The sequence below is a fragment of the Mus caroli genome, unplaced genomic scaffold (assembly GCF_978045245.1).
Source record: "Mus caroli unplaced genomic scaffold, Mus_caroli_1 scaffold_8, whole genome shotgun sequence".
Taxonomy (NCBI): domain Eukaryota; kingdom Metazoa; phylum Chordata; class Mammalia; order Rodentia; family Muridae; genus Mus; species Mus caroli.
In genome coordinates, this window is record NW_028227263.1 from 58,028,341 (window position 1) to 58,054,135 (window position 25,795).

Sequence of the window (25,795 nt, forward strand, 5' to 3'; positions counted from 1 at the left end):
GCATTTATTAGATAGGACATGTACTCTACATTCCCTAGACATGTCGATTGATCTGACTCTGTATATATTTTCTTCTTTACAGTTTCCTTCATCTGTTTTAAAAACTTCTTTTAAGTAATAGATGATAATTATATACATATGCTACATTAATATATTTAGATACATGAACCTAATATTATTTAATTAGTTAAATTAACATTTCTATCTTTTTGTTACATTTGGGCAATTAGAACATATCTCTCAGTTTTTCATGAATATGTTGACTACAATAACCTTACTATACTGTAGAACACCAGTGTAGATACTTGCTTGAAAATAAATTACTTCATTTCCTTTTGAGTATAGATCAAGAAATGTATGGCTAAACCATGTGATAGATACATTTTCAGATTTTAATGGGATCTTTATTTTGTTTATCATTGCTGTTACATTAATTTTCATTCCTATCAATATGAGTTTCATTTTGTTTTCACCAACATTTCTTATTTTTCTTTTGTGTGGTTAGCTATTCTGATTAGAGTAGAATTACATCATATTGTGGTTTAGCTTTGACTTTTTCTGATGGCCAGTAATGTTCTATGTTTATTTTTCATAGATGTGTGGCCATTGATATTTTGTTATTGGAAGAACATCTCTTCAGATCATTTTTATTAGGTTATTATTGTTGACATTGAGTTTTTAGAGTACCTATTTATTTTCATATTACTTTTTTCAGTGAATAGTTTGGACATATCTTTTGCATATTGTAGTTCATCTCTTCATGTTACTGATTGTTTCCTTTGGTGTGCAAAAGTTTCAGTTTGATAGAATCATATTTACTGCTGATCTGTTCTCTATCCACCTCATGAGAATCTTAGCAACTTGGCACTTCTACTAACAACTTTGCTCATGAGCACTGAATCCATCCTGACTGTGACTTTTTGTAAATGATTCAATTTAGGCATCTTATACTAACTATCTACCCCCTAGGTTCACCTCTGTCTTAACAAACTTAGGTTGCCTTCCTCCTAAGACCTGCATTTACATGAATGTAGTTTATTTGGAAGGTTACCCAGAGAACATCACCAGAGGAATAAGGAAATAATCTGGGATGAATCAAATGGAAAATTACCTCTATAAAAACCAGATACTTAGCAACACTAGGAACATGTCTTGGAATTATCCTTTGCAAGTAAAAAGAAATGTGGGGAACATTAATAGTTCATTCTTGTTCTCATGGGTGAAAGCTGATTCAAGAAAGATTAATTCCTAGATGTTTCAGGGCTATCTGCCTCATGGGTCAACTGCATCAGGGATAAGGGTACATGCTAAGGGAAAAAGAAATACAGCACTAGCACATGGGTGTGGAGCTTACAGAAACAATGAATGTCAAGGGAATATGAAAAAAATATATGTTGTAAAAGTTGAAGTCATTGTGAGTATACTATGAATATCAAAGGGAAATAGTTTTATTAAAAATGTTACCCACTTGCAACATTTCAACTGTTGTTTTTGTTTTGTTTTTAAATTCAATGCTCTGCCACCTTCTTGGTCAGAATGTATGAAGCTATGTTTCCCTGATTAATCAAAAATGCATAAACACTGATTATTTTCTTGACCTAAATACTGAATGAAACAGTTGGTGAAGACAGAATGCACACATCCCAATACCTTACCTCTTTTCTCAAATCAAATGTAGAAATGCATTTTGAGAAACATGGTTGTATTTCAAAAAAAAAAAAAACCCCACAGTACTAAGAAGGCAATATCAGAAACAGGGAAACAGCATTTTTAATGTTTTATTTTTCACTTGTGAAAAATATATATATCTTACATGTACAGAGGAGTCCCGCAGCTTGAGTCAGAGGAAGCTGAAAGAAAGGCACATACAGGGAGCAGATCTTTCCATACAGTTTTCAGTTAAACCAGCATTCAGGGCACAGCAAGTGACAACAAAAGCCCAGGCTGCCTGTGCACACGACTCTGAAGAGAAACATCACAGACAACCCTTAGGTCTACCATGAATGGTTTCTATTTAATAGACCTATCAGACCACCCGGGAACAAATTGATACCTGAACAAAGACGCACCAGGGCAAGACAAATCCCCACACTTAGCTTGACCTCTGCCTTGCTCTGTTATTCCTCTTCTCAAGAAGACCAGAAGCCTTTGTTGATTTAAAGGAACGAATATCAGGGTTGTCTGTGTCCCTGAGTGGCTTTGCTCAATGATAAAACAGCATATTGTGACAGACTAATATTTTAAAAGCTTGTAAACACTGTGCTGATGGGGTGGGAAAACACATAAAGCACATTTGCTGTTCCTCTTTGACAGGAAACATACAGTCATGTATCTTTGGCTTGTCACATGTGCTTCCCTATCCTGACGCTTACCCAAAATGGTAATAAGGAAAAACTGAAGCACGATTCATGAGGGCCACGGGTTCTTTCTGTCATATGCCAGCAGAGGAGCCTTCTAGGATTTGGCACAGCCAGAGCAGCTGACAACCTTGGGCGATGTGAGGTGGGGCTTCACAATGTCCGGTTCTATAGACTCTATGAGGTCACACTCATTTGCAAGTATGTGCTTGACCAGGCATCTTGAGGCTTCATCAATGTTTATGTTTTCCTAAGGGGGGGAAAACAGTTTTCTTTTAGTGCAATATTCTAAAATAACAGTCTCATATACAACAAAATCCAGTATTTAAAAATATTTGTGTATGTGTGCATGCGCATGTGCATGTATGTATGTGTGTGTCTGTCTGTCTGTCTCTGTGTGTGTGTGTTGCTTGCTTCTCCATGTACATGTGCATAGGCATGTGGACATCAGAGCACAGCTCCAAGTGATGTGTCTCCAGTACCTTCACCTTTCCTTGAGACACAGTATCTCACTGGCAGGTAACTTACCAGCAGCTTGTCTAGAATTTGTTGCCTGTGTTCTGGGGATCAAACACCAATCACGATGCTTGTAAAATAAGTCGCTTACCACTGAGCTAACTCTTCAGCCAAGGTAGTGTTTTCCGTGATTCATATAAATTTTCTTTCTATACATCATCCATTTTCCTCTCACCCTCATCGCTATCAACTATCTATCTATCTATCTATCTATCTATCTATCTATCTATCTATCTATCTATCTATCTATCTATCTATCTATTATCCATATCTATCATCTGTCTAGCTGTTTAGCTGTCTATCTATCTCTTGGTTAAATGTAAAAATATAGATTTCAGTTTTTCAAATAGGAACAATATTATTTGCTGGATATATTTAATGTCAAAATTTTTAGATTCAAATTTTTTACTTTTTACCTGGTCATAATCTTATAAGGAATAATATATTTTCAGTCTAGCTAAGATTTATAATTGCATGGGTTCATGTTGCTTTTATAGTCTCAATAGGAAATAGAGACAATAGGACACCTTTTACAGCAGTCATTAGCAGTTTAACAAATATGTCTTTCTGCCACCCTGCCAAATGATACAACTACCATGTTTCTGGCCTCCTTGAACTTAGGTAAAAACATGTGATAGCTGCTGGCCAATTAAATATGAGAAATATGAAACAGTATGTTTCTTACTTTCTTGGTGAGAAGAGAGAAAAGTCAGGATTTAATTGCCCCACATTGTTTTCATATAAATTCTCTTTAGAAGAGAATTCTTAGACCCTGTTCCAATCAGCTTATGATGCAACATGTAGCATGGATAGGAGTTATGCCTTGTCTATTTGAAATCACTAAGACTATAAATTATTTTATTGTGGCACCTCAACATTTAGATGGAGGTAACTCTTTAAAGGAAAATGTGAAATCACAAGTAGATCCAGGGATGGAAAGATAGCCTTGTGAGCAGTGTTTGCTACATAAGATTAAGGATCTGAGTTCAGATCCTTGGAATCTATGTCAAAGCATGGATGCAGTAGCCAGAGGATATTTAATAGTAGCATACTCCTGCATGAAGATGGGAGGCACTATCAGGAGACTTGCAGCACACTCGTGGGCCAGTTAGTTTGATACTTGCACTGGAAGTACAACAAAAACACCTTGTTTCAAACAACACCCAAGTTTGTTCTCCGACTTACACACAGATACTGTGACATAACATGGTATCAGCCCCACAGCAACTCCATCCCTGCCACACACACATGGGTGCTCACATAAGATACAAATTTAGTGTTAGTAATATGATAACCTTTAAGTTTGAAAAATGGAAGAAACAAGTTCATCTAAAATATACACCAGATACTTAGTTGCTATAAGTTGTCAGATTTTTTTTCCTGCTGGACAAAAATAAAAGTAACAAAAAAAAATTTACCACTAGGATACCAAAAACCAGTTTTTCTCATGTAGAATTCAGTGAAGATCTCCAGTAAACTTTTAAATCATAATTTATAGAACCTTTATAATGTACTTCCAGATATTCCATGTCAAAAAATACAAGGGTTTTTGTCTGGTCAAACTATTGATATCACTGCATCTTTTTGTCCAACCTGAACAGAAATTATTTATCCCTAACTTTTTGTTTTACAAAATCATTGTTCTATTTTAAGAAACTTGAATGAAGTTCTAGTACACAGATAGTACAAAGGGTGATGATGATCGCCAAATGTATCCATGGCCAATGGCACAAGCTGACAATAGATGTTATCATACTCTAAGTCCTTCATACCTGACCCTGAGTTTACCTGCTGTCAAAGCACAAGCTGTCATACCTTGTTATTGATTTTATTTTCTGGGATAATGCTCAAAAATAGTCTCTGAGCCTCTGTTTTGTCAGCTATAAAGGGCTCTTTCTAACAACACAGAACTAATAAAAACTTGTTTCACTTGACTGATCATGGGTACATGTGCTTTATATTCATATGCCAAAACCTTTAGGCCCATATTCTTTAATTTTACTTAGAATCATGGCAGGTTAAAAATTAGGCTTTGTTCTTATTGGTTCTGTTGCTACTGTTGAAGTGGAAGGTGAGTGATCTCCCTTCAGCAGCTCAAATGTCTGTCCCACTCCATGGACACCACAGAACAGGAACACACGTGCTACTGTTGCTGAGGGGAAGACTGGTGTGCCCCAAAGTCACTGTCCATTCTTCTCACACCTGTCACAATTCTGTTCCCACTGTCCTACCCAGAGGTCACACCTGAACTTTTTGCTCAAAGGCAATATAATCTGAGTTTAGGCAGTGTCTGGGACAGACCAAGATAAATGCTTTGCTCCTGAATCTAGCTAGTTGTTTATGTCACTAAGGAAAAGCCTAGTTGGTGACTGTCTCTCTATTCTATTACATTCATGATGGGGAGACTGAGCAACCACACTTAGCCTTGTAGGTCTTTGCCATGCCAGATGGCATCTCTCACTAAATAATCCATATATACTAGGGTGGGTTTAAAGTACATGCTGTATATTCAGATGACGATTTTTGCATCTGGTTATAGCACAGAGGATGGCAAGGTTAAGCATCTCTGGTCTCAATATTATGTAAAACTTGTTGTCCATCACCTCTGACTGGTTAATAAAGAGTTGATTACCCTACAACTGGGCAGGAGAGGACAGTAGAAGCAGCATGTCAGATCCCAGTGAGAGGGTCCCAGGTAGAGAGAGGGGAGCAGAAAGAGAAGGAAGGTGTGGGGACCATGTAGAGAAAACAAGAGAATTCACTGTAAGGTCTCAGTGAGATGAGAGCAACCAGAGGACACACATGGATGGAGCAGATGGATCCAAAAGGAGTCTGAGATGGCAAGTAACTGGGCATTTATCTGAGCATTAATAGAGGATTAGAACAGCTCAGAATCCTCTTCCGGCCAGACCTGCACCAGGGTAGCTAGAGCGCAGGGTCGGCTGACACCCGCCAGCTACCCAGGACCCCCGCCACAGGATTTTGAGACTGATGGTGAGTGGAATACAGCTTCTGCTCCAGTCCAATTGCCCGCGGGACCTGAGACTGCATTACTTAGGGAAGCAGAAAACCGGCCTGAGTAGGACCACAGGCCTCTTCCGGCCGGACCAGCACCGGGGTAGCTAGAGCGCAGGGTCAGCTGACACCCTCCAGCTACCCACGATCCCCTCCACAGGATTTTGAGACTGCTGGTGAGTGGAACACAGCTTCTGCTCCAATCTTTACACAGTGACAATGAAAACAACTAACTCCAGAGATTACCAGATGGCGAAAGGTAAATGTAATAATCTTACTAACAGAAACCAAGACCACTCACCATGATCAGAACACAGCACTCCCACTTCGCCCAGTACAGGGCACCCCAACACACCGGAAAAGCTAGACACGGATCTAAAAGCATATCTCCTGATGATGGTAGAGGACTTCAAGAAGGACTTTAATAACACACTTAAAAAAAATACAAAGGAACACTGGTAAACAGGTAGAAGACAGTAAAGAGGAAGCACAAAAATCCCTTAAAGAATTGCAGGAGAACACTGCTAAAGAGTTACAAATCCTTAAAGAAAAACAGGATAACATAATCAAACGGGTAGAATTCCTTACAGAAAAACAGGAAAACACATCCAAACAGATGATGGAATTGAACAAAACCATACTAGACCTAAAAAGGGAAGTAGACACAATAAAGAAAACCCAAAATGAGGCAACACTGGAGATAGAAACCCTAGGAAAGAAATCTGGAACCATAGATACGAGCATCAGCAATAGAATACAAGAGATGGAAGAGAGAATCTCAGGAGCAGAAGATTCCATAGAGAACATCGGCACAACAATCAAGGAAAATGTAAAATGCAAAAAGACCCTAACTCAAAACATCCAAGAAATACAGGACACAATGAGAAGACCAAACCTAGGGATAATAGGAGTGGATGAGAATGAAGATTTTCAACTCAAAGGACCAGCAAACATCTTCAACAAAATTATAGAAGAAAACTTCCCAAATCTAAAGAAAGAGATGCCCATGAACATACAAGAAGCCTACAGAACTCCAAATAGACTGGACCAGAAAAGAAATACCTCCCGACACATAATAATCAGAACAACAAATGCTCTAAATAAAGACAGAATACTAAAAGCAGTAAGAGAAAAAGGCCAAATAACATATAAAGGCAAGCCTATCAGAATTACACCAGATTTCTCACCAGAGACTATGAAAGCCAGAAGATCCTGGACGGATGTTATACAGACACTAAAAGAACACAAACTCCAGCCCAGGCTACTATACCCAGCCAAACTCTCAATTAACATAGATGGAGAAACCAAAGTATTCCACAACAAAACCAAATTCACACATTATCTCTCAACGAATCCAGCCCTTCAAAGGATAATAACAGAAAAAAACCAATACAAGGACAGGAACCACGCCCTAGAAACTACAAGAAGGTAATCCCTCAACAAACCTAAAAGAAGACAGCCACAAGAACAGAATGCCAACTTTAACAACAAAAAATAACAGGAAACAACAATTACTTTTCCTTAATATCTCTTAATGTCAATGGACTCAACTCCCCGATAAAAAGACATAGACTAACAAACTGGCTACGCAAACAAGACCCAACATTTTGCTGCTTACAGGAAACTCATCTCAGAGAAAAAGATAGACACTACCTCAGAATGAAAGGCTGGAAAACAATTTTCCAAGCAAATGGTATAAAGAAACAAGCTGGAGTAGCCATTCTAATATCTGATAAGATTGACTTCCAACCCAAAGTCATTAAAAAAGACAGGGAGGGACACTTCATACTCTTCAAAGGTAAAATCCTCCAAGAGGAACTATCAATCCTGAATATCTATGCTCCAAATACAAAGGCAGCCACATTCATTAAAGAAACTTTAGTAAATCTCAAAGTACACATTGCACCTCATACAATAATAGTGGGAGACTTCAACACACCACTTTCACCAATGGACAGATCATGGAAACAGAAACTAAACAGGGACACAGTGAAACTAACAGAAGTTATGAATCAAGTGGATCTGGCAGATATCTACAGAATGTTCTATCCTAAAACAAAAGGATATACCTTCTTCTCAGCACCTCATGGTACCTTCTCCAAAATTGACCACATAATTGGTCACAAAGCAGGCCTCAACAGATATAAAAATATTGAAATTGTCCCATGCATCCTATCAGATCACCATGGACTAAGGCTGATCTTCAATAACAAAATAAATAATAGAAAGCCAACCTTCACGTGGAAACTGAACAACACTCTTCTCAATGATACCTTGGTCAAGGAAGGAATAAAGAAAGAAATTAAGGACTTTTTAGAGTTCAATGAAAATGAAGACACAACATACCCAAACTTATGGGACGCAATGAAAGCATTTCTAAGAGGAAAACTCATAGCTCTGAGTGCCTCCAAAAGGAAACTAGAGAGAGCACACATTAGCAGCTTGACAACATACCTAAAAGCACTAGAACAAAAGGAAGCAAATTCACCAAGAGGAGTAGACAGCAGGAAATAATCAAACTCAGGGGTGAAATCAACCAAATGGAAACAAGAAAAACTATTCAAAGAATCAACCAATCAAGGAGCTGGTTCTTTGAGAAAATCAACAAGATAGATAAACCCTTAGCCAGACTCACTAGAGGGCACAGGGAAAGCATCCTAATTAACAAAATCAGAAATGAAAAAGGAGACATAACAACAGATCCTGAAGACATCCAAAACACCATCAGATCCTTCTACCAAAGGCTATACTCAACAAAACTGGAGAACCTGGATGAAATGGAGAAGTTCCTAGACAGATACCAGGTACCAAAGTTGAATCAAGATCAGGTTAATGATCTAAACAGCCCTATATCCCCCAAAGAAATAGAAGCAGTCATTAATAGTCTCCCAACTAAAAAAAGCCCAGGACCAGATGGGTTTAGTGCAGAGTTCTATCAGACCTTCAAAGAAGATCTAATCCCAGTTCTTCACAAACTATTCCACAAAATAGAAACAGAAGGTACTCTACCCAACTCATTCTATGAAGCCACAATTACTCTGATACCTAAACCACAAAAAGACCCAACAAAGATAGAAAACTTCAGACCAATATCCCTTATGAATATTGATGCAAAAATCCTCCATAAAGTTCTTGCTAACCGAATCCAAGAACACATCAAAACAATCATCCATCCTGACCAAGTAGGTTTCATCCCAGGGATGCAGGGATGGTTCAATATCCATCAACGTAATCCAGTATATAAACAAACTCAAAGACAAAAACCACATGGTCATCTCGTTAGATGCAGAAAAAGCATTTGACAAGATCCAACGCCCATTCATGATAAAAGTCTTGGAAAGATCAGGAATTCAAGGCCCATACCTAAACATGATAAAAGCAATCTACAGCAAACCAGTAGCCAACATCAAAGTAAATGGTGAGAAGCTTGAAGCAATCCCTCTAAAATCAGGGACTAGACAAGGCTGTCCACTTTCTCCTTACCTATTCAACATTGTACTTGAAGTCCTAGCCAGAGCAATTCGACAACAAAAGGAGATCAAAGGGATACAAATTGGAAAAGATGAAGTCAAAATATCACTTTTTACAGATGATATGATAGTATATATAAGTGACCCTAAAAATTCCACCAGAGAACTCCTAAGCCTGATAAACAGCTTCGGTGAAGTAGCTGGATATAAAATTAACCAAACAAATCAATGGCCTTTCTCTACACAAAGAATAAACAGGCTGAGAAAGAAATTAGGGAAACAACACCCTTCTCAATAGTCACAAATAATATAAAATATCTTGGCGTGACTCTAACTAAGGAAGTGACAGATCTGTATAATAAAAACTTCAAGTCTCTGAAGAAAGAAATTATAGCAGATCTCAGAAGATGGAAAGATCTCCCATGCTCATGGATTGGCAGGATCAACATTGTAAAAATGGCTATCTTGCCAAAAGCAATCTACAGATTCAATGCAATCCCCATCAAAATTTCAACTCAATTCTTCAACGAATTAGAAAGTGCAATCTGCAAATTCATCTGGAATAACAAAAAACCTAGGTTAGCAAAAACTCTTCTCAAGGATAAAAGAACCTCTGGTGGAATCACCATGCCGGACCTAAAGCTTTACTACAGAACAATTGTGATAAAAACGGTGTGGTACTGTTATAGTGATAGACAAATAGACCAATAGAATAGAATTGAAGACCCAGATATGAACCCACACACCTATGGTCACTTGATCTTTGACAAGGGAGCTAAAACCATCCAGTGGAAGAAAGACAGCATTTTCAACAAATGGTGCTGGCACAACTGGTTGTTAACATGTAGAAGAATGCGAATCGATCCATTCCTATCTCCTTGTACTAAGGTCAAGTCTAAGTGGATCAAGGAACTTCACATTAAACCAGAGACACTGAAACTTATAGAGGAGAAAGTGGGGAAAAGCCTTGAAGATATGGGCACAGGGGAAAAATTCTTGAATAGAACAGCAATGGCTTGTGCTGTAAGATTGAGAATTGACAAGTGGGACCTCATGAAACTGCAAAGCTTCTGCAAGGCAAAAGACACCATCAATAAGACAAAAAAACCACCAATAGATTGGGAAAGGATCTTTACCTATCCTAAATCATATAAGGGACTAATATCCAATATATATAAAGAACTCAAGAAGGTGGACTCCAGAAAGTCAAATAACCCCATTAAAAATGGGGCTCAGAACTGAACAAAGAATTCTCACCTGAGGAATACCTGGCAGAGAAGCACCTGAAAAAATGTTCAATATCCTTAATCATCAGGGAAATGCAAATCAAAACAACCCTGAGATTCCACCTCACACCAGTCAGAATGGCTAAGATCAAAAATTCAGGTGACAGCAGATGCTGGCGAGGATGTGGAGAAAGAGGAACACTCCTCCATTGTTCGTGGGATTGCAAGCTTGTACAACCACTCTGGAAATCAGTCTGGCGGTTCCTCAGAAAATTGGACATAGTACTACCAGAGGATCCAGCAATACCTCTCCTGGGCATATATCCAGAAGATGTCCCAACCGGTAAAAAGGACACATGCTCCACTATGTTCATAGCAGCCCTATTTATAATAGCCAGAAGCTGGAAAGAACCCAGATGTCCCTCAACAGAGGAATGGATACAGAAATTATGGTACATTTACACAATGGAGTACTACTCAGCTATTAAAAAGAATGAATTTATGAAATTCCTAGCCAAATGGATGGACCTGGAGGGCATCATCTTGAGTGAAGTAACACAATCACAAAAGAACTCACACAATATGTATTCACTGATAAGTGGATATTAGCCCAAAACTTAGGATACCCAAGATATAAGATACAATTTACTAAATGCATGAAACTCAAGCAGAATGAAGACCAAAGTGTGGACACTGTGCCCCTTCTTAGAATTGGGAACAAAACACCCAGGGAAGGAGTTACAGAGACAAAGTTCGTAGCTGTGATGAAAGGATGGACCATTTAGAGACTGCTGTATCCAGGGATCCTTCCCATAAGCAGCTTCTAAACGCTGACACCATTGCATACACTAGCAAGATTTTGCTGAAAGGACCCAAATATAGCTGTCTCTTGTGAGATGATGCCGGGGCCTAGCAAACACAGGAGTGGATATTCACAGTCAGCTATTGGATGTATCACAGGGCTCCCAATGGAGAAGCTAGAGAAAGTACCCAAGGAGCTAAAGGGATCTGCAACCCTATTGTAGGAAAAACATGATGTACTAACCAGAACCCTGGAGCTCTTGTCTCTAGCTGCATATGTATCGAAAGATGGCCTAGTCGGCCATCATTGGAAAGAGAGACCCATTGGACTTGCAAACTTTATATGCCCCAATATAGGGGAATGCCAGGGCCAAAAGAATGGGAATGGGTGGGTAGGGAAGTGGGGGGAGCTATGGGGGACTTTTGGGATAGCATTGGAAATGTAACTGAGGAAAATATGTAATAAAAATATTAAAAATTAAAAAAAAAAAGAACAGCTCAGAATCTGCCCAGCATAGTGTGTCTTTTAGTTGGGAGTTATAATAGCTAAATGAGTATAGAAACATGCTGCATTTATTAGGGAGCAAAGGGGGGAATCAAGAACCCCACAGCAAATCTTTCTATACACCCCAATACCTGCCATGAGCTATAGTCATATGCTGGAAGATATGAAAGTTTAGAAAGGTTATAGATTTGCACCATGATTGCACAACAGGTGGATAAGAAAGTCAGACATGATTTTCCCCTGACCATCATGTATAATATAACTTAGGCATTTTAGTAGTGTTTTAAAATTTTCCATTTATATATTAACATGACATTTATGTGTGGTTTCATTTGCTAATGTACAATTTGGCAAAAAACTGTTAATGAGTATGGTTAAATGCTAATACTTGAAAATAAATGACAATCATAATGAGGAAATGATCAAAATCAATCAGTGGCAGCCTAGTTAGACAGTCCCCATAAAACACAATATGATGCAGGGGAAATTGTTTTGAAGAGTAATTTATCAAGTGAAGGTGAGGGAGGTTAGGAATGGGGAGGGGAAATAAGTGGAACAGAAGAGTGACAGAATCTTCACTGAGACAGTAAATAGGCAGTTAATGGTGACCAAGCCACATCCATTATTTTAACCAGTATTACCTGTTAAATATCTAGGCATAGAGGTATAAATGAGTAAGACCCATTCCAGTCTGGTATTACACAATAGAATCATAGATGTATAAAATGTTCAGAAAGAGAATCTGGAAGCTAGTTTATTGCAGAGGTTTGAACACTAGCATCTCTTGGAGGGGAAGTATTATTAAGTACAATTCTATACCATTTCACTATAGACAAGACTATAGATTAGACAAGACACTGAGCACTCTGCCTTAACTGTCTGTCGGTACATATTTCATGAATGACAGGGCTTGAATGGTGATAGTTATAGCAGCATGCCTGACTCAGACCATAGGCTTAAAGATGAAGCCAGGAAGTCACTACATTCATGATATGCATGCTATAACAAGGAAGGGATATAACAGGTAGAGAAGGTATCTCAAGTCACATGTTTATCTTAGTTTCCCCATGTATTTGGATCTTGTGTAAAACCAGGAAAGTTCAAAGCATCAGTCAGATGCTTTTTCTGAGAGTATGATGAGACAATTGTGTCCCATAGACTTGTGTGCTTGAATACTTGGTTCCAGATGTTGGTGGTGTTTGGGAAAGTTATGGAACTCTTAAGAGGTATAGACTTGCTGGATGAAATACATAATTAGAGGTGGGATTTTATTTCGTATACCCTGGCTCCAAGACCTGTTCTTTCTCTTTACTTCCTGACAACCAGGCTAGCCCATGTTTTTGTTACCATGTCTTTCTACTTATGGTGGACTATACAGCCTTTGGAACTTTCAGCTAAAATAGAAATCTTCTGCCCTAACGTGCTTTAAATAATGATATTTTATCACAACAGAAAACTAATCAATATACCTAACTTTTCTCCTTTCAAAAAGAAGAATAAAAAAGACCTACCCCATGTGTGATTACAATTTCATCATATTAATACTTAAAACAAGGGACATAGTTGGAGCAGTGAAGCATGGGGAACTATCTATATTCTTCACACATAAGGCTTCACAGCATCTGAAGAACAGTAATGTGTGAATTCTGTCAACTGAAGAAATTGAGATTGAAAATGAGGAATTAGCTTGCCCCAAGTCACACATTAGTAGGTGGTAGGATCAGGTGTGCATTCAGGGAAAATAGTAAATAGTGATAATGACCACAGACTTACTGCTGAAAGGAAAGGAAAGTATATAATGTCTAAAGCCAGCTTGAACTCATTTCAGTTCTTCTAAACATTTTCCCAATAAATATAGGGATGCAAAGGACAGGTTCTTGGTACCACAATGAGAAAGGGAAAGAGCATGCAAATGCCATCTCAGGTAAGCCTGATTTTAACTGCTTAGTGTGCTTTTTCTTGCTTTCCTTGTGCATCACTAGAATGACAGCCAAGCAGGCTGATAAAACAAACAGCAATGTAGAAAACAGTAAAAGAATTATTTATTTAGTGGTGTGTGCATATGTCCGTGTGTGTGTGTTTGCGTGTACCCATGCATGTACCTCTCTGTGTGTGTGTGTGTGTGTGTGTGTGTGTGTGTATGTGTGTGTGCATGTGTATACAAAGATGTCAATCTGAGGAAGTAGATTCTCGCCCTCTATAGGGCCTTGACGTCAAATCATCAGATTTGGCAGTAGGTGCCCTTACCTTCTGAGTCTCCTCTCTAGCCGAATACAGAACAAACATCTCTCCCTGCCATTTGTTCCAAGGTGGATGATAAAACCCTGCTAGTTGAAACTTGAGTTAAGTAGCAGGCATCACTTCCTGAGCTACTCTGCATCAATGCAGGCAGTCAGGTTCACATTGCAGGTGACTGTGCTGAAGCAGAATTGCTGGCTCAACTGTAAAGTGCTACCTGGGGATTTTTGTTTGCATATGTGACTCAGAGCAGTAACAGCATCCCAGGAGTGTCTTCTGCCTGAAAGGGAATGTACACACTGTAATTCCCAAACCACACACAGACTGGCAGGATCTGGCTGATTCACTCAGACATCTGCAGTGTGAGATGATGTTGTATTGTGTTGACAGCTTCAGGTCAGAATACTCAGGCTGGGGCCACTGCTATGGATTCTCTTCACTGTATCAATAGATACACTGAGAAATAGCCTTAAAACTGCCAACAAGGCATTTTGCAAAAAACAAATGGTGTGCATTCTATGGTTAGACAAGTGAGTTCTCATGCACTCACCTCTCTCCATGTCTCTCTCCTCTGTCTCTCTTTCTGTCCCCATCTCTCTCCATGTCTCTCTCTGACTCTCTATCTCTATCTCTCTGCGTCTGTCTCTCAGCCCCGCCTTCTTAAACAAAACAAAACACTTGCCAGCCATGTTTTTAAAGGTCCAGGAAAACTCACCTAGAGCAGAACCTGTCCTTCATCAATCTGTCATTAAAAAAGAGAAAAGAAAAAAGAAAAGAAAAGAAAAGAAAAGAAAAAAAGAAGAAAGAGAAGAGAAGAGAAGAAAATTAGAAAAGAAAAGAAAAGTAAAACATAACTTCCTATGTTCATCTCCAAGCATTTTACAATAGATTTCAGGATTAAAATACAGAGAAAATAACTTCATTTCTAAACCCTGAATTCTTGGTCATGGCTATATACACCTACCATGTGTGTATACAAATGTACATTACCAGGGTCCTCCTCTCAGGCACTGATTCAGTGGATCTGGCACAGTAACCCACATGTCTTTTGGACGTGCTTTAGAAGATTCTGGACTGAGCAGATGACTCAGCCAGCAAAAGCAATGGCTCTGGAAACCTGAGCATCTGAGTTTAAACCTTTAGAATCCACATAACAGCTGGTTATGGATACACTGAGAAGGACAAATACGAAGATCCTGGGAGCCCTTTAGCTACTCAGCCTAGCCAAAAAAAAAAAAAAAAAAAAAAAAAAGGCTGAACTTCCAGGTCAGTAAAAGACACTCTGTTACAGGAATAGGATAGACAGCAGTAAAAGAACCTCTCTATGCCTCTACCAATAGCCTCTTCATGCTTGAGTATGGGCACCCATGGACACACTAACATATACAAATACAGTCAGACATCACACATACACATACACAAAGACATCACACACACAAACATACACACACACACACACACACAAAATCACACTCCAGGGAGGTAGCTTAACTGGTCAAGCAACAGTTTTCAGTTCCCCAGTATCCATGGAAAAAACTGAGTGAGGTACAGTATGCACAACACTGAAGGAGCAGAGACAGAAGGGTCCCTGGGGCTTGCTGGCCAGCCAGCCTAACTAAAAGGGTGAGCTCCAGACTTTGCAAGAGAAGCTGTCCTAACAAAGAAGTTAGAGAGGGTTAAGGTAGGTACTTAATGTTAACCACTGTCTTCCATGCACACACACACACACACACACAGACATGTACACAGGCAGAGCACCATACCTCATCCCATGTGTACAAACACACAAAAAGAAAGAATTAAAGTGTGCATCCAGTTACAAGATACAGATGGTAAAGACATCTTTAAATAAAACTATCCTTTTTATTTCTATTTTGGAACTTCTGAAAATATAATTTAATACAGTGCCCTATACTGGTGTGATTCTGATTTTCCCATGGAACAAAACATCTAAATATCTGAGGTCTGTAGATCTTTTAATTTTTTAAAAATCAACTCTTTAGAACATCTGTCTGTGTAAGATCAATTTATTCAATCTTTGACCCTCAATGCCAGAGAAGAAAAAACAAAACAAAACAAACTCAAATAGAAAAGTTGCACATGTCCTTTGTTAGAAGCCAGCAAAAACTTCACTTTCTACAATCTTTTCAAATACATCAACCTCAAACAAAATACAAGATGTACGAGAGGCTTGAGGTTCGAGCACTAAATTCCTCAGTACCGTGCAGTTTTAATTAGAGCAGGAGCATGCTGGGTCATAGCATGACAGTGAGAAGTCATACCCAGATAGGAGCTTAACACTTAAGTGGCAGAAAGTTTCTAGCCCTTTATTGACTGTAATCAATATGAACCCTGGTGTGTGTGTGTGGAGATGCCCATGTTCGTGTCTGCTTTGCACTTTTTCTTCCATTTTGGTTTGGGGTTTACTGCCTCTTGTAGATCTCAAGCTTTGACTGAGCTCCCTTCCTCTGAGAGCTAATGCCTCACATGCTGTTCTTATGGTGGAGTTTTTCACTTACTCTCAATGGCAATACTGACTAAACATTTCTACAGAATGAATTCAGCTCATAGAATGTTGTACACGAGATCCTGTAACAGTTAAGTTCAGGATCTGGCTCTGGCCTTCACAGCCCTGCATTTTTCATTTGCTTGGGAAATGCTTGGCTACTTTTCATTTAGGTCCATATTTACAGTCACACCTGCACCCGAAGCTTTGTTCTCTGCCACGATTTCATGGTATATAAAGAGAAACTAAAAGTTACCCAAACAATTATTGGGAAAAGCATACTGATCTGTATCACTACTGAACTGGACACAGAACAATCATGTTGTCAGCACAGAGAAATTGCAAACACTCAACAATAAGGACAATGTTCCTCTGCAAATACTTCCCCTTCCACTACCGCACTCTTCATGCCTTCCTGATCTTTACTTCAATTTGTTTTTATTTCATGTGCTATGGATTGAACCCAAAGCATCTGGCATATGAGGCAACTGCTCTCCAACTATAGTCCAACTTCAACCTTTTTGCATGCTTCCCTACAGCTTCAGTGCCTCATATTTCACAGCTCTGCTCTCTGATATGCCAGGGAATACTATCTCCATCACCTGGGACCCCATGTACCTAGGTACCCCACTTCAGCCTTGAAAACACCCTAGCCAAACACTAGAAGAAGGGAAACAAGTTGTCACTACTTGAACCTTCTCTGACACCCCAGAAATTTTAGGCAAACAGAAGGAAATATGATTGATAGGCATTATTAATAGGTTACTTAACTGCACAGCTTTTGCTGCCTATTCTCCTCCTCATTTCTGAAATATTATTTCTTCTGAGTAGCCTTCTGTCTGTTTTGTGAAATGTATTCTCTATGGCGTCTGACTCTATATAGCCACCTAACCTGACTCTGAAGACTGTGCCTTTCCTTGCTGTTGCTGGTGCCCCAACAACAGTACTGTTTAACTATGATGCAGCTGGAGAGTGGTGGCACATGCCTTTAATCCCAGCACTTGGGAGGTAGAGGCAGAGGCAGAGACAGGCAGATTTCTGAGTTCAAGTCCAGCCTGGTCTACAGAGTGAGTTCTAGGATAGCCTGGGCTACACAGAGAAACCCTGTCTTGAAAAACAAAACAAAAACCAAAACAAAACAAAAACCCTATGAACTATGATGCATGCTCTGTGTTAGTGACTTCCATCATGGCAAGAATGCTCTAAATCATATTACCCAACATCACTAATACCTATGGATGAGTTATTTATAATGTCCCATCTATACACTCGTCCTGTGTCGGCTAAGTCAATGCCCCCAAAGAACTCCACGAAAGCTGAGATTGCACACTTTTCTCAGAGTTATCCAGCCCACAAATCAAACTATTCACATGACCTAAACACATTTATATCAGGGCAGCACGGCAGGCAAACGGAATCTTTGTCCTTAGACTATTCTTCTCCATAAGTGCCATGAAGCCACCAGGCATCAGCTCTCCTCCCTCATTGCTCTACTGCCTTTGTTCTTTTCTTTTCTTTTTTTTTTTTTCTAAATCTGAAAAGTGAGAAATAAGCAGTCTACAATACATCACACTTGGTCCACCGTAATTAGTTAATTTGGTGGCTTTGACGCTTAATATCTTTAAGTGGCATATTTGTAGTCTCAGACTTCATACTCTCTCTAGCTTTATACCTAACTCATTCACTTCCATTAAATTCCATAACCTTAAGAAACATTGTATCATATCTATTTTCTGTCTGCTTCATCAAGTATCTACAACCCTAATATTAGGCAGACAGTTCCCAAGAGGGTTTTGTTTTTGAGTTTGCCATTCCTGAGATGTACTTTCCAAATCCAGTGTGTATAACTCATCATGAATGATCACTCAGTCAGAACACTCATGGATTCTGCTACTATTAACACTTCACTTTTAATTTAGTTGCATTTTAATTATTTTAATTATCATCACTGTGAGTCTTTTGCTAACATAGTGTTAAGACACCCAGTAATCAGTTTTAAAAAGAGAATACTCACGTTTCAACACTATTGTTTAGTTAGACTTAATAACTCCATTCATAAAAAAAATGCTTCAGATAATATCCTTTGTCTTTGTAAGCTCAGGAAAGTAAGTGACCCCACAGAAACAAATATTAATACTAATAATTACTAACACTACTTGCTTGGGCACTTAGTATTCTGCTATGCATGCTGCTATATATATAAACTCATTTGAGAAGAAATATATTATCAACCCCAATTTGGCAAAGAGAAGATTGAGACACACACAGATTAAACACTTAGCCATAGTGTATGCTGGATGTATTTGATTCAATTTCAAGTGTTATTGATTGCTCGCTATGAGCAGAAATGATCTGTCTTAAAATCTATTTCTATCTTGATTAAATGCTTTTGTTCTGGCCACTCTGTGTTAAGACTGCATACTGAAACTGGAGCATCATTGTCCCAGGAAGCAGCAGGGTGTAATGGCATGAAAGAAAGCTTCAGAGTTAAGATCTATAATGTGACTTATCCCTGGAACCAAGGATAAGTAGAAAGGCTCTGCCTTCACTTCTTAGTCTGCAAAATGAGACCAGAAATAACTCTATTTCACAGGGCTCTTGGTGAAGTTAAATAGTAAACAGAGATGAAGCACCCAGACCTTACTCAATACAGTCACTGGTACTTCAGCAAATATATCCTATCTCATTCTCTTCTTGTTTCAGGTCATACTTTGGCAATCATATTCTGTGGGGAGTCACCCGATTTGCTTTGGATGGAACAGATACCCTTCAAATACTGTCACCTATTCCCAAACAACAGGAAAGGACTTGTTTGCATGCATCTTTCACTGGGATGTCAGGGTCACTGCTGTATTCTTCTGTCCACCACAGTGGCTGCAGACAGCCAATGAGTAAATAAACAGCCAATCAACTGACAAAATGAGTGATCAGGTCTGCAGCAGTGTGACAAGTTTACATTACAACCTGAAAATACACTTAGATATAGGTGATCTGGGTAGAGACTGAAAGAGAAAAATACTTCACAACAAATTTACTCCCCAAGCCAAACTGCCTATTCCAATTTGTTCCCAGCTGCTATCGGACATCACTCTATCCAGAAGAAGTGGACAGATTGACTGAACTTGTTTATTGCCATTGAGCTGAACTCAGTTGGATAATTAGACTTTCAACCAAGCAGACCTAACTTGAATCATTTATTTCCTCTGGAAATAATTCTTTATATTTTGCTGTTCCTTACTGTTTAGAATAACCACTGCTGCTTAATAACTATGTTTATTTAGGAAAAAGACAATTTTCTTGAGCCTTTCTTATGAGATAGAAGTAATTAATAAAACACACTTGCCAGAATATTCAAGCTTCATTTCCACTAATGAGTTAAAATATCCTTACAAAAATCAACTTAGGGAAGAAAGGGCTCATTTGGCTTATTCCTGGCTACAAATCATTATTGAGATGTAATCAGGGAAGGAACTTAAGGGATTACATACACAGTTAAAAGTTACTTTCTCTGATAGCTTCCTTTCCTATTACACAGCTCTCAGTGCTGTGCCTAGGCTATGATGTCACGTTCAATGGGCTGGGTCTTCCAAAATAAATTAACAGTCAAGACAATCTCACACAGCCACAACCACCGGACTATTTGATCTGTATCATTCCTCATTAAGACTTTCTTCTAAGTTGGAAAGATGGCTCAGCAGTTAAAAGCTGTTCCTGCTCTTGTAAAAGAACTGGGTTAGATACCCAGTAACCACATAGTGACTCCAAACTATCTTCAACTCTAGGTCCATAGTATTTGATATCCATTTCTGGCCTCTATGGGTATCAGGCTCAGATGAAGTGCACATACATGCAGATGAAGCACTCATGCATACAAAATAAAAATAAATAAATATTTACTTAAGAAAAAATGTCAATGTGACAGTTAAAACTAATGAGCACAGAACTATAAAGATTATAAATGTTATATTTGGTAATATGTATAAGTATTATTTATTATATAAGTCCTTTTATTTTAGGAATAGATACTAGCCTTGTATATATGCCTATATAATACATGTCTATATATGTGTATATTATTTAGTATTTTCTTTACCAACAGTTTTTTTTTTTTTTTTTACAAAATTAAATGAATATCTTCCCAATCGTTCAGTTTAGCTTTTCTTTACATATTGCCCTTTTGTCCATTCCTTAACTAACTCTTTAGTACAGTGACGTGGTTAGAATGTGGAAGTAGGAATGGAGTCATATTTGAATTTGAGTCATTAGCAAGTGGCGTTACTTGACAATGATGAGGAAGTCTGGTCTTGTTAGAGATTTCAGAAGTAAGCCCAACTAAATGCTTACTTTTATAAGAGTTGCTATTGTCATAGTGTCTCTTTATAAGAATAGAACACTGACTAAGACAGAAGTTGGTACCAAGGATTGGGGTATTGCTGTGATAGCCCTGGCCATGTTTCTTGTTGATGGAATGTAGACTTTTGGACCTGAAATTGGGAACACAGTTGAATGCTTTAAGTGGGGCTTAATGAACCATACTAGCAGGATGGATGGCAGTAATACTGAGAGCAATATAGACTATGACAGCCTACATCAAGAGTTTTCAAAGGAGAAGAATTTAGTATGAGGCATAGAGAATGTTCTTGTGATATTCTGTTGAAGAACATGGCTGACTTCTGCCCTTGTTTGAAAATATGCCTGAGGCTAAATTGAAGAGTCTTGGATTAATGGTATTGTCAAAGGAGATTTCAGGGTATTCTGGTATAGACCTTGTTATGTGGTTATTAGTGGTGACACTTATGCGGGTCTATAATGAAAAGCAACATCCTGAGCAAGGAAAAACACAAAAATGTATGTTTTGAGAGGAAAAAGACCACCAGGAACTGTAATAGAGCTACGTCGAGCGTTCATGGAGATAAAAAGTTTAAAGAAAGGCCTGATCCTAAATATAATAAAGAACATATTGACTGCAGAGCAAAACCCCACCCAGCTAAGCTTTCAATTTATGAAAAAGAATTAAAGAAAATCTTAGGATTGGGTACAGTGGAGCATCCCTTTAGTCCTAGCACCTATTCAGGAGGCAAGCTGTGAAAGTGAAGGCTGGGTTGTCTTGGATAACAAGGTAATGGCTATGGCATAGTTGTGGCATACCTGGCGGAGAGAACTGTTAATGAATGGGGTGTGTAGCCAACCGAAGAAAGAGAGGTGTGTTTCAGTTAGCAAAGCTGCTAAAGGAGTTGGATATCTGAAGAATTCTTTGAAATCAGACACAGAGATGCAGAGCTTGGCATTTCCCAGCTGGTTTTGGTCTTGCTTTGGTCCAGTATTTCCTCATTATGCTCCCTTTTCTCTCTTTTGGAAGGATAATGTGCATCCTATGCCATTGTACATTGGAAGCATGTAACCTGCCTTTTTATTTTGATTTTACAGGAGGTTACAGTTAAAAGATTGCCATGAGTCTCAGAAGAAACTTTAAACTTTGGACTTTTCAAACAGCATTGAGACTTTTATACACTATGTGGACTTTTGAAGCTAGATGAACACATGTCTGCACTATGATATAGCCACAAGCTTATGATGGCCAGCATGTGAAATGTGATGGTTTGGATAGGAATAGCTCCCATAGCATATTTTGAATGCTGGTTATTACTGAGTGGTGCTACTTGACAGAGGTTAGGGGGTGTGGCCTTCTTGGAGTGTGTCACTAGTGGTGAAATTTGAGATTTCATATGATCAAGCCAGGTAGCCTCCCCCCACCCCATTACCTGGTGATCATGATATAGAACTCTCAGCTACTTCTCTAGAACTGTTGTCTGCCTAAATGCTGTCATTTCATGCCATGTCACTAATGGACTAGACTTCTGAAACTGTAAGCAAGCTTTTATTATATGTTTTGTTTTATAAGAGTTGCTGTGATCATATTGTTTCTTTACAACAATAGAATACTGACAAAGACATAGACAGTTTGAATTTCTTGCTTTTTTCTGATAGTATAAATTAAATTATCTTTACCAGTATTATGAGATTAATACCAGCTAGGATTAAAAACAAATAAGAATAAGAATAATGTGCAAAAATGGACACGTTGCTAAAGCTATGAAACTAATCATTAGTCACGCTTTCATATGTGGAATGTCTGGAATGTTAGTTAACTATCAGAACCCAAGCCTACACCCTGGGAACTGAGACTGCACACCTGCCTTTCCAAATCCTGAGTTCTAACTCCTAGGTTCCACAGTCAGATAATGGGCCAGGCCACGCTTAGCATGGAAACATCCTGAAGTAGCACATAGAGACTGATATATAATTTCTTTCTTTCTGATGAGGAGTCATGTGTTCCTTTCTTCCTTCCATAACTTTGTAATTGGAAAAGTAGATACTCCAAGCCTTGAAATACCAGATTGCTGAATGGAATGATCTAATAGTCAGGAAATAATTATTGAACTTTTCATCAGATCAGGTATATTTTGTCTCACATTATGTCAGCCTCTGTGATTGTTGACTTAGGCCAGGAATTTTTTCTGTGTTTAGAAATGATGTAAGACAGGGTGTGTTTTCATTCTTCAGACATTTCCCCCTGCGTAAGCTCTCAGGCTTCATGCCTCTAGTACCTTTCCATTAAAAGTGTGTTTTAAGTGTGTTAAAAGTCACCTTTCTTTCCCCTGCCAGATTGTCTCATTATTTTAATTAAAGTATAATTTTGTTCACACCTCATCCTCATTATCAGCTTATAAAAGTGTATTGGCTCAGAATGACTATTGAGTGAGTACATGCTACTTGAGTGAGTGCCAACATGTCTCTCATGTCTCATCTCCACTGATTCCCTTGCTTAGCTAAGGCCCAGCTGAGTTAGATCATAGGATGTGCTAGAGGTTTGAGTACTCATTATAGCCTCTGTCTAATTTAGTTTTATATCCCTCCCTAGGTGTAGATCAACTACACATCTCTGGCTTGATCATTCTTATTCCAACTCTCTACATAGATGCTTTGCCCATTCATAGCAACATGAAGAGCACACATGAAGGTTTATATCCATGGTGTATGCATCAGGACATGGTGAATTCCATTTAGAATGGTAGAACTAAAGAAAAGCAAGAAGAAGCCACATCCCCCTTTATTCCTTTTATGCCAACCCAGAGGACTATCAAGCAGTAATTCTGTATCTGACCATAGAGCTATTACATAATACTGTGTCAGGTTTAGTGCTTGTATTTAGACAATTGGCAGCTACTAACTTGAAGCAGCAGTGGTATATGGGAGAACAAATGATGGAGCAGTTGGGCAACAGGAGACATTTATCAACTACTTCTTTATAACCTTGTTCTTTTTAACCTTTATCTAAGGTACACTACTTCTATTATCATCTTTCTCCATTTCTCTGAGTCTCTGAGTCTAGTGGAAGATGGTGTGTGTGTGTGTGTGTGTGTTTATGAAATATATTAACAAAATAGAGTCACATAATGTAACACCAAAGATAGTGGGCCTGGTTGCTTTGAAAAGACACCTTGTTCTTTGATAGATTGGTATCAATCTATGAAAAGATCTAGGTACTAGAGGTACTGGTATTCCTCTGCAGTACTATTACATCGTACATAGGGGAATAGTTTTTAAAATGTCATTTATGAGTAAGTTATCTTGTGAAAGAGAAAGAAAAATATGTATGGGCTTCCTATGTTGATATCCATTATATTCAGATTCCTTTTAACTCAAGATCCAGTAGGATAATAAAATCACCTTGGCCTTGATATCACTGTCCTACTCATTAAAAACATGTCAAAATCACTCTCTCTCAGGATGTGGTTAATCCTGCTGCAATGTAATGTCCCAAGGCAGGCAGATTCCCAAAGGAGCTTCCCCTTCTCTAAGGAGAAGGGGAAAAGGTAATGGGGGAGGTGTTTGTAGCAGTGGGACTGGGAAGAAAGGAGGGAAGCTGGGGCTATAATGGAGTCTCTCTCTCTCTCTCTCTCTCTCTCTCTCTCTCTCTCTCTCTCTCTCTCTCTCTCTCCACCCACCCACTCAACCCTACACACACACCTCTGTCTCTCTAGTGTCAATTTCATCAACTATGAAGGCAGGGAATTTATACTCTGCCATTTTCTTGACAGAGCTGAAGATGACCCTGGAGACTATTTCTGTCTGTTGACTAATGCAGTGAAACTTGTGGGAGAACTAAGAATAATGCTCCTTTAATGGGGAAAATTCCTCACATTGAGGCTTTAAGTACGAGACATTTGTTTAACGGATCACTTGCTAGAGCAAGTACACTCTATCAACTTGATTAACCATAAGTTTTTTGACTATAAAATTGAGGAACCCATTGAATTGCCCAGGGCATCTGGAGTTTAGTTCCCAGGAGTGACAGAATTGCTGAAAGACTCAGACTATTCAATGAACAGTAGGCAATAAAATTATACTCTCAAATGCTATCAGGTCTGCTTCATTTTCTCCATCTGTAGTGGCTTTTTGTATATGAAGAGACTTGAAGCATCTAGGCTCATTGGTTCATTAATTTGATGTCTGAGAAAAAGATTTCCTGAGTCCTCAACTTCAAATGCAAAAATCCCTCAAGAATCATTTGGATGGTTTTAGTTTCAGCCACATGTTCACACTCAAAGCTAGAACAACTCCAAGTTCAGTGGTCTCCAGAGTGAGCCCACTTCAATCGCATGGACATTATTAGAAGTTGACAGTGATTTTAGCAAACCAGCATGTAGAAGTAGTAACTTATGTTTAAATAATATGTGTGGGAAAGGGAAAGAAGGATGTGGATAGGCAGAAAAAGAAACCTGACATGGTAAATAATTTTGAACTTGAAAGTCTTTAGTTGTCCTTATTATATCACTTCACAGACATTTATAGCCTCAGCACCAGTATAGACAGGGTACATGCTTTTGTTTTAGATAGCCTAAACAAAAAAGGAACAAGAAAAGTATTTTCCACAAAGCTATATTTCCCATCAGGTACAGGGATGTCTAATAGCCTCACCGTATGCTGGACACATGGATAATTTGGGCTACCTTACTGGGTATAGTGAGAGAGAGAGTAAGAACTGAAACAGAAATGCCTTGAAAGAATTAGCTTGATCAGAAAGCCACAATTTTTCAATACATTCTTATATAAAATAACAACAACAAAAAAGATAATAGTAATAAGAATAGTACGAA

At 38.6% G+C, this 25,795-nt stretch overlaps 1 protein-coding gene across 1 annotated transcript in view; it reads right to left on the reverse strand.

Moving 5' to 3' along the window:
• Positions 1-1,768: 1,768 nt before the first annotated feature.
• Rab38 (RAB38, member RAS oncogene family) overlaps positions 1,769-25,795 on the reverse strand; it is a 71,349-nt gene continuing 47,322 nt past the window's right edge. Inside the window, exon 3 of the mRNA XM_021168234.2 lies at positions 1,769-2,607. Coding sequence (XP_021023893.1) covers positions 2,455-2,607 — 153 coding nt within the window. The 3' untranslated portion in view covers positions 1,769-2,454. The remainder of the gene's footprint in view (positions 2,608-25,795) is intronic.